The 15,436-nt window shown below is 51.9% G+C and overlaps 1 protein-coding gene across 3 annotated transcripts in view; it reads right to left on the reverse strand.

Annotated features, from left to right (window-relative positions):
- The window catches only part of LOC140454634 (uncharacterized), a 222,696-nt gene that overhangs the window by 175,574 nt on the left and 31,686 nt on the right, over nucleotides 1-15,436 (reverse strand). For all 3 annotated transcript variants that reach the window (XM_072549541.1, XM_072549542.1, XM_072549540.1), the window contains exon 2: nucleotides 5,833-5,907. In XM_072549541.1, coding sequence (XP_072405642.1) covers nucleotides 5,833-5,881 — 49 coding nt within the window. In that variant the 5' untranslated portion in view covers nucleotides 5,882-5,907. The remainder of the gene's footprint in view (nucleotides 1-5,832; nucleotides 5,908-15,436) is intronic.

Genomic DNA, 15,436 nt, shown 5'->3' on the forward strand with positions numbered 1-15,436 from the left:
ACCCACCCTTACCTTCCTGAGGGAGAACGAATGAGCTGAGTCCTGCATCACTGACACCAACATGGCTCATTACCCAGAGTGCTCAGCTCCAGGATTCACCCTCTACAAAGTCCTGGGAAAACCACACTCCCTTTCACCACAAACACCCAGAAACACCGCTGGGAGAGAGGGAAACCGATACCGTCGAGGATCAGTCTTTTACCAAATCATAAACAAAGCAGAGGCTTCACCCTAGAACATCAAGTACAGACCCCTACAATCTGCATATTACCTTAGCAAGGGAGTGCCGCATTGTCAGAGGGTCAGTGCTGAGGGAGTGCCGCACTGTCAGAGGGTCAGTGCTGAGGGAGTGCCGCACTGTCGGAGGGTCAGTGCTGAGGGAGTGCCGCACTGTCAGAGGGTCAGTGCTGAGGGAGCGCCGCACTGTCAGAGGGTCAGTGCTGAGGGAGCGCCGCACTGTCAGAGGGTCAGTGCTGAGGGAGTGGGCACTATCGGAGGGTCGGTGCTGAGGGAGTGGGCACTATCGGAGGGTCAGTGCTGAGGGAGTGCCGCACTGTCGGAGGGTCAGTGCTGAGGGAGTGCCACACTGTCAGAGGGTCAGTGCTGAGGGAGTGGGCACTATCGGAGGGTCGGTGCTGAGGGAGTGGGCACTATCGGAGGGTCAGTGCTGAAGGGGTGCTGCACTGTCAGAGGGTCAGTGCTGAGGGAGCGCCGCACTGTCAGAGGGTCAGTGCTGAGGGAGTGGGCACTATCGGAGGGTCAGTGCTGAAGGGGTGCTGCACTGTCAGAGGGTCAGTGCTGAGGGAGCGCCGCACTGTCAGAGGGTCAGTGCTGAGGGAACTCTGTACCCTTGAAGAGTTAGGACTGTGGGAGTGCCACGGGGGAGGCCAGCTTTCAGGTGTGATGCTGAACTGAGACTCCAGTCTGCCCTCTCAGGTCCATGTGAAAGACCCTGTCAGAACATGACGAGGAGTTGGTGGGTCAGTTATCCTCTGACCAACTCCACAATACAGATGAATGGGGGGAGGAGGTGGGAAGTGGGTGGGTAGGTAGCGTAATGTTGATGCTCCCTGTGGGATCTTGCAGCACCCAATATGGCTGCTGTGTTTGCTAGATTCTGACAGTGAAAACAGTCCAAAACATAGTCGGTGAAACACTTCAGGAATGATCCCGTAGAATATGAAAGGTTCTATATAAATGCAAGTTCTCTCTTTCCTGACACACCTTCCTGAACTCTGTTATGCAGCGTACAAACTCCCAGCTGTCTGGAGCCAGATAAAACCGTTCTGAAATATTGCCATGTTCATACCCAAACTCAGTTGAAAGCTCTCAGACTCCAAACATATATCTGGAGTTTATTCAATCTTCCCGTTATATTGTACTGTTTGAAACGGTCAGACTCACCCATCCCGAACCCAACAGCTATAGACACAGTTAATGATCATGAGGAATGGGACACATTTCAAATGAAAAGCAGACCCTTCACACAGCTCTTTATCAATGTTCTCACTCCAACTGTAAAGTGTGGAACATCAACGGGATCATTCCAAAGACGCATTCCCGATGGATATCAATGATGCCTAACACTTCAGAGCACGCTAAAGGTTGGAATGGAACTAGACCTTCCAGCTGTTTATATTTGTAGCTACAGGGGCCAGGCAGACGTTTACAATCACAACAATAGCTCGGGTTGTGAGTGAGGCCAGAATTACAGAGCAGAAAGACAGGCACCAATACATTTACCATGGAATTTCAGAGGATTCCTGTGAAACCAGGGTGGGGTGAGAATAGGGATGTCACTTCAGCAAAGAACAACTGAGACAAATAATTCCATTTTCATAGGTGTCACTGGCTGAACACCAGCATTTATAACCCGTCCCTAATTGCCTCTTGAGAAGGTGGGGGTGAGCTGCCTTCCTGACCCGCTGCAGTCAGTGTGCTGTGGGTTGACCCACAATGCCCTTAGGGAGGGAATTCCAGGAATCTGACCCAGTGACACTGAAGGAACAGTGATATATTTCCCAGTCCGGATGGTGAGGGGCTCAGAGGGGATCTTGCAGGGGATGGTGTTCCCATGTATCTGCTGCCCCTTGTCCTTCTCGATGGAAATGGCCGTGGGTTTGGAAGGTGCTGTCTGAGGATCTTTGGTGAGTTTCTGCAGTGCATCTTGTAGATGGTACACACTGCTGTTACTGAGCGTCGGTGGGGGAGGGAGTGGGTTTTTGTGGATGTGGGGCCAATCGAGCGGGGGCTGCTTTGTCCTGGATGGTGTTGAGCTTCTTGAGTGTTGTTGGAGCTGCCCCCATCCAGGGCAAGTGGGGAATATTCCCTCACGCTCCTGACTTGTGCCTTGGAGATGGTGGACAGGCTTTAGGGGGGTCAGGAGGGGAGTTACTCGCTGCAGGATTCCCAGCCTCTGACCTGCTCTTGTAACCACTGTGTTTATGTGGTGAGTCCAGTTGAGTTTCTGGTCAATGATAACCCCCAGGATGTTGGTAGTGGGGGATTCAGTGATGGTAACGCCATTGAATGTCAAGGGGTGGTGGTTAGAGTGTCTCTTATTGGTGATGGTCATTGTCTGGCACTTACAGGGCGTGAATGTTACTTGCCACTTGTCAGCCCAAGCCTGGATATTGTCCAGATCTTGCTGCATTTGAACACATTTAAGGACAAGCTGATTAACAAGGAAAAGGGGAAAGAAGGGAAGGAGACAGTGATCAGGGTGGGAAGTGCTGGGGTAGAATGTGGACAGCAGCAAGGCAGTGGGCTGAATGGCCTGTTTCTGTACTGCACCCTCAATGCTCAAACATCCTCTGAAAGATACCATGATCCAGACAAAATCCCACAAACCTCACCCTCCCAATTTCCCAAACGGAATTATACACTGGCAACAAATCCAAGCATGAGAGGGTGAGTTTTCATTGATACAAGAAACAAGAGTCAGAGCGCTCCCTGCGTCAGAAACCCACTGAACTCCGCAGTTCAAACTCGCTCCTGAGCCAAACCTTCTCAGTCTGCCCCGGGCCACGAGAGACAGAGTGTGACAGCGCGACACGAACGACAGAATCAGCTGTGTATGTCCACTCTCAAGGAGACAAACTCTGCATTGTTATACCGCCTGTCCCACAACAAAATGCCTCAAAGACATTTACAGCCAATGAAGAACTTTAGCACAGCAGCTAGTGCTATAATAGGAAACACAGCAGGATCCCACAGATAGCAACATCACAACACGCCCTCAGCACTGACCCTCCGACAGTGCGACACGCCCTCAGCACTGACCCTCCGACAGTGCGACACGCCCTCAGCACTCACCCTCCGACAGTGCGGCGCTCCCTCAGCACTGACCCTCCGACAGTGCGACACTCCCTCAGCACTCACCCTCCGACAGTGCGGCGCTCCCTCAGCACTGACCCTCAGACAGTACCCACTCCCTAGCACTGACCCACAGACCTTGCCCACTCCCTCATCCCTGACCCACTGACAGTGCCCACTCCCTCAGCACTGACCTACGGACAGTGCCCACTCCCTCAGCCCTGACCCACGGACAGTGCCCACTCCCTCAGCCCTGACCCACGGACCGTGCCCACTCCCTCAGCCCTGACCGACTGACCGTGCCCACTCCCTCAGCACTGACCCACGGACAGTGCCCACTCCCTCAGCACTGACCCACGGACCGTGCCCACACCCTCAGACTGTGCCCACTCCCTCAGCCCTGACCCACGGACCGTGCCCACTCCCTCAGCCCTGACCCACGGACAGTGCCCACTCCCTCAGCCCTGACCCACGGACAGTGCCCACTCCCTCAGCCCTGACAGTGCCCACTCCCTCAGCCCTGACCCTCAGACCGTGCCCACTCCCTCAGCCCTGCCCCACGGACTGTGCCCACTCCCTCAGCCCTGCCCCACTGACCGTGCCCACTCCCTCAGCCCTGACCCTCAGACCGTGCCCACTCCCTCAGCCCTGACTCTCGGACCGTGCCCACTCCCTCAGCCCTGCCCCACTGACCGTGCCCACTCCCTCAGCCCTGACCCTCAGACCGTGCCCACTCCCTCAGCCCTGACCCTCAGACCGTGCCCACTCCCTCAGCCCTGACCCACTGACCGTGCCCACTCCCTCAGCACTGACCCTCAGACCGTGCCCACTCCCTCAGCCCTGACCCACTGACCGTGCCCACTCCCTCAGCCCTGACCCTCAGACCGTGCCCACTCCCTCAGCCCTGACCCTCAGACCGTGCCCACTCCCTCAGCCCTGACCGACTGACCATGCCCACTCCCTCAGCCCTGACCCTCGGACCGTGCCCACTCCCTCAGCCCTGACCGACTGACCATGCCCACTCCCTCAGCCCTGACCCTCGGACCGTGCCCACTCCCTCAGCCCTGACCCTCGGACCGTGCCCACTCCCTCAGCCCTGACCCACGGACCGTGCCCACTCCCTCAGCCCTGACCCACGGACCGTGCCCACTCCCTCAGCCCTGACCCTCGGACCGTGCTCACTCCCTCAGCCCTGACCCTCGGACCGTGCCCACTCCCTCAGCCCTGACCCTCGGACCGTGCCCACTCCCTCAGCCCTGACCCTCGGACCGTGCTCACTCCCTCAGCCCTGACCCTCGGACCGTGCCCACTCCCTCAGCCCTGACCCTCGGACCGTGCCCACTCCCTCAGCACTGACCCTCGGACCGTGCCCACTCCCTCAGCCCTGACCCTCGGACCGTGCCCACTCCCTCAGCCCTGACCCTCGGACCGTGCTCACTCCCTCAGCCCTGACCCTCGGACCGTGCCCACTCCCTCAGCCCTGACCCACGGACTGTGCCCACTCCCTCAGCCCTGCCCCACTGACCGTGCCCACTCCCTCAGCCCTGACCCTCAGACCGTGCCCACTCCCTCAGCCCTGACTCTCGGACCATGCCCACTCCCTCAGCCCTGACCGACTAACCGTGCCCACTCCCTCAGCACTGACCCACGGACAGTGCCCACTCCCTCAGCACTGACCCACGGACCGTGCCCACACCCTCAGACTGTGCCCACTCCCTCAGCCCTGACCCTCAGACCGTGCCCACTCCCTCAGCCCTGACCCTCAGACCGTGCCCACTCCCTCAGCACTGACCCTCGGACCGTGCCCACTCCCTCAGCCCTGACCCTCGGACCGTGCCCACTCCCTCAGCCCTGACCCTCAGACCGTGCCCACTCCCTCAGCCCTGACCCACGGACCGTGCCCACTCCCTCAGCCCTGACCCTCGGACCGTGCCCACTCCCTCAGCCCTGACCGACTGACCATGCCCACTCCCTCAGCCCTGACCCTCGGACCGTGCCCACTCCCTCAGCCCTGACCCTCGGACCGTGCCCACTCCCTCAGCCCTGACCCTCGGACCGTGCCCACTCCCTCAGCCCTGACCCTCGGACCGTGCCCACTCCCTCAGCCCTGACCAACTGACCGTGCCCACTCCCTCAGCCCTGACTCTCGGACCGTGCCCACTCCCTCAGCCCTGACCCTCGGACCGTGCCCACTCCCTCAGCCCTGACTCTCGGACCGTGCCCACTCCCTCAGCCCTGACCCTCAGACCGTGCCCACTCCCTCAGCCCTGACCCACAGACCGTGCCCACTCCCTCAGCCCTGACCCACGGACCGTGCCCACTCCCTCAGCCCTGACCGACTGACCGTGCCCACTCCCTCAGCCCTGACCCACGGACCGTGCTGTGGTATTTTCTTATTGCTTGTGATGAGTTTGAAGGTTTTCTTTTTAAACTGAATCAGTCTGGAGTCACACTGAGAGGGCAGTGGGGGGTGGGGGGCGGAGGTCGTGAATGGACTCATCCTCATGGGAAACTCACCTCGATTACTGGTTTGCTGTCCACTATTGATCTGTGCTCCTTCTGGCATGGTGATCTTCTCAGGTCCAAGGGAACCTGGAGAAAACAAGAGGAATATGACATCAGACACTTGATTCATCCTCAATTTACAGATGTACCATGGGACGTACCCGATCCAGATGCACTATGGCCTGGTACAGCAGCTGCTCTGCCCAGGACAGTAAGAAATGCCAGAGAGCTGTGAACACAGCCCAGTCCATCGCACAAACCAACCTCCCATCCACTGGCTCTGTCTACACTGCCCGCTGTCTCGGGAAAGGAACCGACATCATCAAAGACCCCTCCCACCCCGGTTATAATCTCTCCCACCCTCTTCCATCGGGCAGAGGATACAAAAACCCAAACACACGGGCCGACAGGTTCAAGAACAGCCCCTTCTCTGCTGTTGTTAGGCTGCTGGATGGAGCTCTCATATTAGATTGATCATTGTCCCATGTACCCCAATACAGTGACAAGTGTAGTTTTGTGTGCTCTTCAGGCAGACCATACCATATAGAGTACGTCAAGGTAACAGAACAGAGTGCAGAATACAGTGTTACAGCCACAGAGATGGATTAGATTAAATTACCCACAGTGTGGAAACAGGCCCTTTGGCCCAACCAGTCCACACCAACCCTCCAAAGAGTAACCCACCCAGACCCATTTCCCTGACCTATATTTACCCCTGACGAATGCACCTAACACTAGGGGCAATTTAGCACAGCCAATTCATCCTGATCTGCACATTTTTGGATTATGGGAGGAAACCAGAGCACCTGGAGAAAACCCACACAGACACTGGGAGAATCCCCACACAGACAGTCACCCGAGGGTGGAATCGAACCTGGGTCCCTGGCGCCGTGAGGCAGCAGTGCTAACCACTGAGCCACTGTGCCAGCCCATTAACGTGATCCACATTAACATTTGAGAGGTTCAAAATAACAGCAGGGAAGAAGCTGTTGTTGTATCTGTGCTCATCTATTCAAATGTTTTGATCACCTCCCTGACAGTCGAGTGCTGAAGAGAGCAGACAGTGAGAGTGTTGATCGGTCAATGCCTCTTCTCTGTCTCTGTAACACTACATTCTGTTCTATTACCCTGATGGACTGATGTAAGGAATAATTCAGAATCATAGAATCCCTATAGTGTGGAAGCAGGCCATTCAGCCCATCGAGTCTGCACTGACCTTACCTCCTCCACCCAAAACGAGTATCCCACTCAGACCCAGCACCCCTCTCCAACCCCCGTAACCCTGACCAATCCACCTAACCTACACAGACAGACCCTTCAGTACAACTCATCCACACCGACCAGATATCCTAAATCCCATTTGCCAGCACCTGGCCCATATCCCACCAAGCCCTTCCTATTCATATACCTATCCAGATGCCTTTTAAATGCTGTCATTGTACCAGCCTCCACCACTTCCTCTGGCAGCTCATTCCATACACATACCACCCTCTGTGTGAAAAGGTTGTCTTTTAGGTCCCATCTCTGGACTGTGGGAGGAAACCGGGGCACCAGGAGGATACCCACACAGACACGGGGAGGATGTGCAAACCCCACACAGTCGCCCGAGGGTGGAATCAAATCAGGGTCCGTGGCGCTGGGAGGCAGCAGTGTTTAGTGTGGAGTGTCACACAAAACAATACTTTTCACTGTATCTCGGTACATGTGACAACAATAAATCAAATCAATGAACCTGAGTTTAAGGTCTGACTCTCACTGTAACACTGCCCCCGGTTACCAGAAGGCAGTTTAAGAGAAAATCTGTCATTACAGCTGAAACCCATTAAGCTGTTAACGGGAGGGGAGCAAGACAAGGGGGAGAGAAATTAAACAAAAATCCCTTATGGCAAATTGCTAGTGTCACTCTGAAGCTGAAATCTGGCATCTCTACCAGCTATCAGCTGCTGAATTGTTTCAAAAACAAATACATGTTTGCGGTCAAATGAGCTCACTCTTCAAATATTGGTGCCTGAAGACAGGGGAGGATTCGCTGAGCCCCTCAATCCCCGACTCCCTCTACCCTGTGCCAGACATTATCCGCTGTCCTTCCTGCACTCTCTATTTTACGGAGCGTCTACCACACGCTGGGTTAGTAACCCGACAAACACCAGTTCAAATCCCACCAGCGTTGTTGGTGAATATGAGATCACTTCCCACAACTGCAAAGAGTAACAAATGAAATAACAGCTCTCGGTCAAACTGAATCCATCGGACTGACCCACCAAACTTCACCGGGTTGACTGACGTCTTTTAAGGAAGGTATTCTCCTAACCCAGTCATCATACGTGACTCCAGTCAGACACAAACGTAAGACCACAACAGGAGGAGACCACTCAGCCCATTGAGTCTGCCCCGCCATTCAATGCGTTCCTGGCTGATCTGATAATTCTCAACTCCATTTTCCTGCCTATTCCCTATAACCCATGATTCCCCCTTCCTAATTAAAAATCTGTCTATCTCAATCTTGAATATACTCAGTGACCCAGCCTCGATGGCCCTCTGTCCTAAAGAATTCCACAGATTCACTCCCCTTGAAGAGAGGCAATTCCTCCCCATCTCTGTCGTCCATGTGAAACCACTTACTCAGAGGTGATGCACTCTGCTCCTAGACTGTCCTAGCTTCTTCTCCACATCTCCTCTGTAGAGTTGCCTCACAATCTTGTCTGCTTCACCCAGGTCACCTCTCATTCCAACGCGTACAGACTCAACTTCCCTTCGTAAGATAGTCCCTACACTCCCTTCTCTGGACTGCCTCCAATGACAGTCTCTCTTTCCTTTCATACAGGGTCCCAAAACTGTTCACAGAATTCCAGACATGGTCTGACTAACGCCTTGTACAGTTTGAGCATGGTTTAGTCAGGCAGATGTGGCCACTGCAGATGCTGGAGACTAGAGTCAAGATCAGAGTGGTGCTGGAAAAGCGCAGCAGGTCAGGCAGCATCCGAGGAGCAGGAAAAATCGACGTTTCGGGCAAAAGTCCTGCATCATGGTTTAGTCAGACCACCCTCCAAGGGTATCATTACTGTGGGGATGTTTTCCACATTGTGTTTAATCTTAAGAGACCTCGGAGTGCAGGGTCATAGCTCCTTGAAAGTAGAGTCGCAGGTAGATGGGATAGTGGAGGCGTTTGGTATGCTTTCCTTTATTGGTCAGAGTATTGAGTACAGGAGTTGGGAGGTCATGTTGCGGCTGTACAGGGCATTGGTTAGGCCACTGTTGGAATATTGCGAGCAATTCTGGTCTCCTTCCTATCGGAAAGATGTTGTGAAACTTGAAAGGGTTCAGAAAAGGATGTTGCCAGGGTTAGAGCTTTAGGGAGAGGCCGAATAGGCTGGGGCTGTTTTCCCTGGAACATCAGAGGCTGAAGGGTGACCTATAAAATCATGAGGGTCATGGATAGGGCAAATAGTCAAGTCTTTTCCCCAGAGTAGGGGAGTTCAAAACTAGAGGGTGTGGGTTTAGGGTGAGAGGGGAAAGATATAAAAGAGATCTAAGGGGCAGCTTTTTCATGCAGAGGGTGGTACGTGTGTGGAATGAGCTGCCAGAGGAAGTGGTGGAGGCTGGTACAAAGTATCTAAAAGGCATCTGGATGGGTATATGAATAGGAAGGGTTTGGAGGGATGTGGGCCGGGTGCTGGCAAATGGAACTAGACTCATTTAGAATATCTGGTTGGTATGGATGAGTTGTTTCTGTGGTCTGTTTCTGTGCTGTACATCGTTACGACTCTATGCTATCAATTCTAAGAGGGACTGGTAATAAAAGCGTTCAGTTACAATCTTACAACCGTGGGCGGCACGGTGGTTAGCACTGTTGCCTCACAGCGCCAAAGACCCGGGTTCAATTCCCGCCTCAGGTGATTGTCTGTGTGAAGTTTGCACATTCTCCCAGTGTCTGCGTGGGTTTCCTCCCACAGTCCAAAAATGTGCAGGTGAGGTGACTTGGCCATGCTAAATTGCCCGCAGTGTTAGGTGTAGGGGAATGGGTCTGGGTGGGCTGTGGGTCGGTGTGGACGTGTTGGGCCGAAGGGCCTGTTTCCACACTGTAACCTAATCTAGAACCCGATGATGTTTCTCCTGACGCCAGGTTAATGTTCACGTTTGGAGACCCTCATTCCTCTGAGGGTTTTGAGTGCCACTATCAAGATCAATTTGTCCCTAATTGCCCCTTGAATTGAGTGGCTGGCTGGGCCTTCCCAGGGGGCAGTTAAGAGTCACCCACATTGCTGTGGGACTGGAGTCACGTGTAGGCCAGACCAGGGTAAGGATGGCAGTTTCCTTCCCTAAAGGACATCAGTGACCCAGGTGGGGTTTTACAACAATTGTCATAGTTCGGATCTCACAGGCTGGCTTTCGAGATAGTTTCTGGTTATCCTGTTGTGAGATGTGATGGCATATCGTCTGCAACAAGTGGGACTTGAACCTGGGCCTCCTGGCTTAAAGGTAGGGACACTACAACTGCACCACAAGAGCCCTCAGACTAGCTTTATATTCAGACTAATTAATTGAAATCAACTGCAGGGAGGAACGTGAACTCTAATGCTCATTAGCATGGGCCTCCAGTAGATTACTGGGTTCCAGTGATCTTTCCCACCATCTCCCCTCAAGACAGTCACAAAAGGCTTGGGAACCCTCTCAGATTAGCTTTACACAAACAGTAACTCACTCCGAAAGGATGAGCTCAATGGAGACAGTGTCACGGGTCTAGCATGGGCTGGTTGGGCCGAAGGGTCTGTTTCCATGCTGTGTGATTGTACGTCTCTGGACTGGAGCAGCCAATCAGAGCTGGCACATTGCAGGGAGAGCAGAAAGGGGCAGGACTTAAAACTGAAAACCAGATGGTCAGCCGATCACATCCAGTAGAATAGGTACAGGAGAGGTTCACCAGGGTGCTGCCTGGATTAGCTACAAGGAGGGGCTAGACAAACTCAGGGTAGTTTTCTCTGGAGCAGCAGAGGCTGAGGGGAGACTGGATAGAAGTCTATAAAATCAAGAAATGCATAGACAGCATTGATGGTCAGAATCTTATCCCCCAGACTGAAATGTCTCATACTGGGGAGGGGGGAGGGCATGGATTTAAGCTGAGAGAGGGAAAGTTCAAAAGGAGATGTGAGTGAGGTGTTGTTTTACACAGACTGTGGTAGGAGTGTGCAGCATGCTGTCAAGGTGTGGAGGTAGATACAATCAGGACATTTAAGAGATTTTTAGATAATCACATAAATGTGCAGGAAATGGAGCGAAACAGACCGAGGGCAGACAAAAGGGATTAGTTTTATTTGATGTCATGTTCGGCACATTATGGGCTGAAGGGCCTGATGCTGTGCAGGACTGCTCTGTGTTCGATGTAACCAAAGAAATGCCAGTCCAGTTTTGTTCACCGTGTTTCTCCAGCTGTGTAATTTACAGCTCGAGAAATGTACACGGTCTACATGGGGCAGTAAACGGGAAAATTGCAGGAAATGTTTTGTTACCCATTACCCCAGATATAAGGTGATGCTGAAGAATTTGCTGATACAGTTTCCCTGCTGCAACATGCGCCTGTGAGTTAAAACCAGCTTCCCTTTCTCATTCCCCGTGCCCCACAGGAATCCAAGTAAGCTGTACATTATAGAGCACAGGCAATGAGCACAGGCTGAGGACAGACTGCTGCCTTGCTCTGGGAAAGAGTCTGAGAGGCGGCTTTACAAGCCACTGTATTATACTTTGGGGATTTGCAAAGGTAAGTGTTAAATCAAACTGTGCAGGGAGAGTGCGGGACGAAACAGTACACAGATGAGCACTTACAACTCTGCTTTTAACTTTTTTTGTTTCCTTCATGTTCTCGTGAAGGACTGTTATTCTGAACTTTTTATCTCTTTATATTTTAGTTTTATTTTTTATAACTTTTTATCTGTTTGTTTTTCTGATTCCTAAGATTCTGAAAGTCTGTAACGTTGCACTTATATCTTTACTTTGCACCTTTTTCTCCCCAAGAGTTTGCACACATGAATCCTGGGCACCTTTGTACTTAAGATGGCGCCATAAATGGTAACTTGTAAACTTCTCACTGCACTCATGTGAGCACATGGGACAATAAAGCTCATTCAATTCAAGTCAAATACCAGAACACTCATGATTTGGAGATGCCAGTGTCAGACTGGGGTGTACAAAGTTAAAAATCCCACAACACCAGATTATAGTCCAACAGGTTTAATTGGAAGCACTAGCTTTCGGAGCACTGCTCCTTCATCAGGTGATAGTGGAGGACACAGTTCTAAGGCACAGAATTTATAGCAAAAGTTTACAGTGTGATATAACTGAAATTATACATTGAAAAATACCTTGATTAGCTGTTGAGTCTCTCATCTGTTCCAATACCAATAGTTCCAATAGTTTCACTTCTTTCATGTGTAAGTCACAAAACTTTTTTTTTAAAAGTTGCATTCCCAGGTTAGCTGTAACAATTGGTATTAGCTAGACAATATGTTGAAAGTGTTAACCAAGGCTGTGTGCCAAGTGCTGGAAAGTGCAATTAGTGTAGCTAGGGGTTAGTACAAACTTGACGGGTCAAAGGTCATAGAGATGTACAGTATGGAAACAGACCCTTTGGTCCAACTCATCCATGCCGACCAGATATCCCAACCCAATCTAGTCCCATTTACCAGCACTTAGCCCATATCCCTCCAACCCCTTTCTATTCATATACCCATCCAAATGCCTTTTAAAGGCTGTAATTGTACCAGCCTCCACCACTTCCTCTGGCAGCTCATTCCATACACACACCACCCTCTGTGTGAGAAAGTTGCTGTGCTGTGTAATTCTTTGAACAAAGGGTCACACTCACTAAAGTTACCATGTTTGCAAATATCTTCCACAATCTCTCCAAACCACACTTCAGGGAAGAACTGGAACCAGAGAGGATCCTGAGACATTGCGATACAGACTTACTGAGCTGACAGGTCTTTCTATCAGGATATATTAATGACACAGAGAGAGAAAGCAAATGTGCCAGCAACTAATTTGCACACGACACAAAAATAAATGGAAAGGCAGGGACTCAAACTGTTTACAGAGATTAGAGTCCAACAGGTTTATTTGGAAGCACTAGCTTTCAGAGCACTGCTCCTTCATCAGGTGGTTGTGGAGCACCTGTCTACATCCATCTGGTGAAGGAGCAGCGTTCCGAAAGCTAGTGCTTCCAAATAAACCTGTGAGACTATAACCTGGTGTTGTGTGATTTTTAACTTTGTTCATCCCAGTCCAACACCGGCATCTCCAAATCACGTTTACAGAGAGATACAGCTGGGTTCAGTAAATGGACAAATGGAGTATAATGTGGGAGAAGGCTGGGGAGACCACACTGGGAGCACTGAGAGTAGGTTTGGTCCCTTATTTAAGGAACGATATCATTTCATTGGAAGCAGCTGAGGGAAGGATCACTGGGATGGTCCCTGGGACGGAGGGATTGTCTCATGAGCAAAGGTTGAACAGTTGGGACTCTACTCCCTGGAGTAGAGAAGAATGAGAGGTGATCCCATGGAAACATCTCGGATTCTGTAAGGGGCTTGACAGGGTCAATGCTGAGAGGATGGCCCCCCCTCACGGGAGGGTCTAGGGCCAGAGGGCACAGCCTCAGGATAAAGGGGCTCCAACTGAAGGCTGAGATGGGGAGGGATCTCTTCCCTCAGAGAGCTGAGAGTCTTTGGAACTCCTTGTCCCAGAGAGCTATGGGGGCAGAGCCCATGTGTATATTTAAGGCTGAGATCGAGAGATCCTTGATCAGTCGGGGAATCGAGGGGAAAGGGCAGGAAAGTGGACGCGAGGAATCTCAGATCAGCCATGATCCTGTTGGATGGCACGGCAGGCTCGGGGGGCCGAATTGCCTCCTCCTGTTCCTATTTCTGATGGTTTTACTGAATATGGGAAATAGCAGCAGGAGGAGACTAATTGCTGACTGTTATTAAACCAGATCAGGGCAGATTGCCAATACCATTTCCCCTGCACGATACCCATATCCCTGTAACATCCAGTAACCCATCAATCTCCATCTAGAACACGCTCAGCATCAGAGTCTCCACAGTCTTGGGGGCAGAATGTTCCAGAGATTCACCACTCCCTGAGTTAAAGCATCTCATTCGCATGCAGTACCCCACCCCTTCACTCTGGGACTGGGGATCCTAAATCTCAGAGGAGGGGTCTGACTGCTGGAAATAGAAGAGGTCCACATGTCCTTGGGAAGGATAGATAAAATGGGCCGAATGGACACCTTCAGGCTCAATTTCCCCATTTGGGAACATGTTATTAAAACATTAAGATAGTCCATTGTTCTCTGCTGAGTCGTTGAAAGGGATATCCATTAAAGACCTACCATCCCGCCCCCCCCCTCCCCCCCTCGCCTCTTCACTTGGGCAAAAGGGTCTGTTTCCGTGTTACATGTCTCTATAACTTTTGGTAGTTGTGGGTTTGGAAGGTGCTGTCTGAGGATCTTTGGTGAGTTTCTGCAGTGCATCTTGTAGATGGTCCACACTGCAGCTACTGAGCGTCGGTGGGGAGGGAGGGGGGTGTTTGTGGATGTGGGGCCAATCAAGCGGGGGCTGCTTTGTCCTGGATGGTGTTGAGCTTCTTGAGTGTTGTTGGAGCTGCCCCATCCAGGGCAAGTGGGGAGTATTCCCTCACACTCCTGACTTGTACCTTGGAGATGGTGGACAGGCTTTGGGGGGGGTCAGGAGGGGAGTTACTCGCTGCAGGATTCCCAGCCTCTGACCTGCTCTTGGAGCCACTGTGTTTATGTGGTGAGTCCAGTTGAGTTTCTGGTCAATGGTAACCCCCAGGATGTTGGTAGTGGGGGATTTAGTGATGGTAACGCCATTGAATGTCAAGGGGTGGTGGTTAGAGTGTCTCTTATTGGTGATGGTCATTGTCGGGCACTTATGTGGCGTGAATGTTACTTGCCACTTGTCAGCCCAAGCCTGGATATTGTCCAGATCTTGCTGCATTTGAACACGGACTGTTCAGTATCTGAGGGGTCGCGAATGGTGCTGAACATTGTCCAATCATCAGCAAATATCCCCATTTCTGACCTTCTGATGGAGGGAAGGTCATTGATGAAGCAGCTGAAGGTGGTTGGGCCGAGGACACTCCCCTGGGGGACTCCTGCAGAGACTCCAGGGACATGATCAGCCTTGACCTGATTGAATGGGGTAGCAGACTGACAGTGCTGAATGGCCTCCTCCTGTCCCAAACTCCCAGGTTCCATTGGAAGCTTCCTTCAGTAAACGGTCACAGACCGAACGAGGGAAATGGGTTTCTGACTCTCTTCACTGACAGACTCAGAGCAGGATGTGACGGAGAGATTAAGAAATAATTTAGCAGCTTCTAAATCTGTCCGTATGGAAAATACAGAGAGAAAAAGGAGATAACAGAGATCAGGCTGGAAATCAAATAAATCCAACAAATGAAACGGTGCAGATCAAACGGTGAGAGAGAGAGAGAGAGAGAGAGAGAGAGAGAGACAGAGAGAGAGAGAGAGAGAGACAGAGAGAGAGAGAGGGAGAGAGAGACAGAGAGAGAGAGAGAGAGAGAGGGAGAGAGAGAGACAGAG

The sequence above is a fragment of the Chiloscyllium punctatum genome, chromosome 29 (assembly GCF_047496795.1).
Source record: "Chiloscyllium punctatum isolate Juve2018m chromosome 29, sChiPun1.3, whole genome shotgun sequence".
In the NCBI taxonomy this organism is placed as follows: domain Eukaryota; kingdom Metazoa; phylum Chordata; class Chondrichthyes; order Orectolobiformes; family Hemiscylliidae; genus Chiloscyllium; species Chiloscyllium punctatum.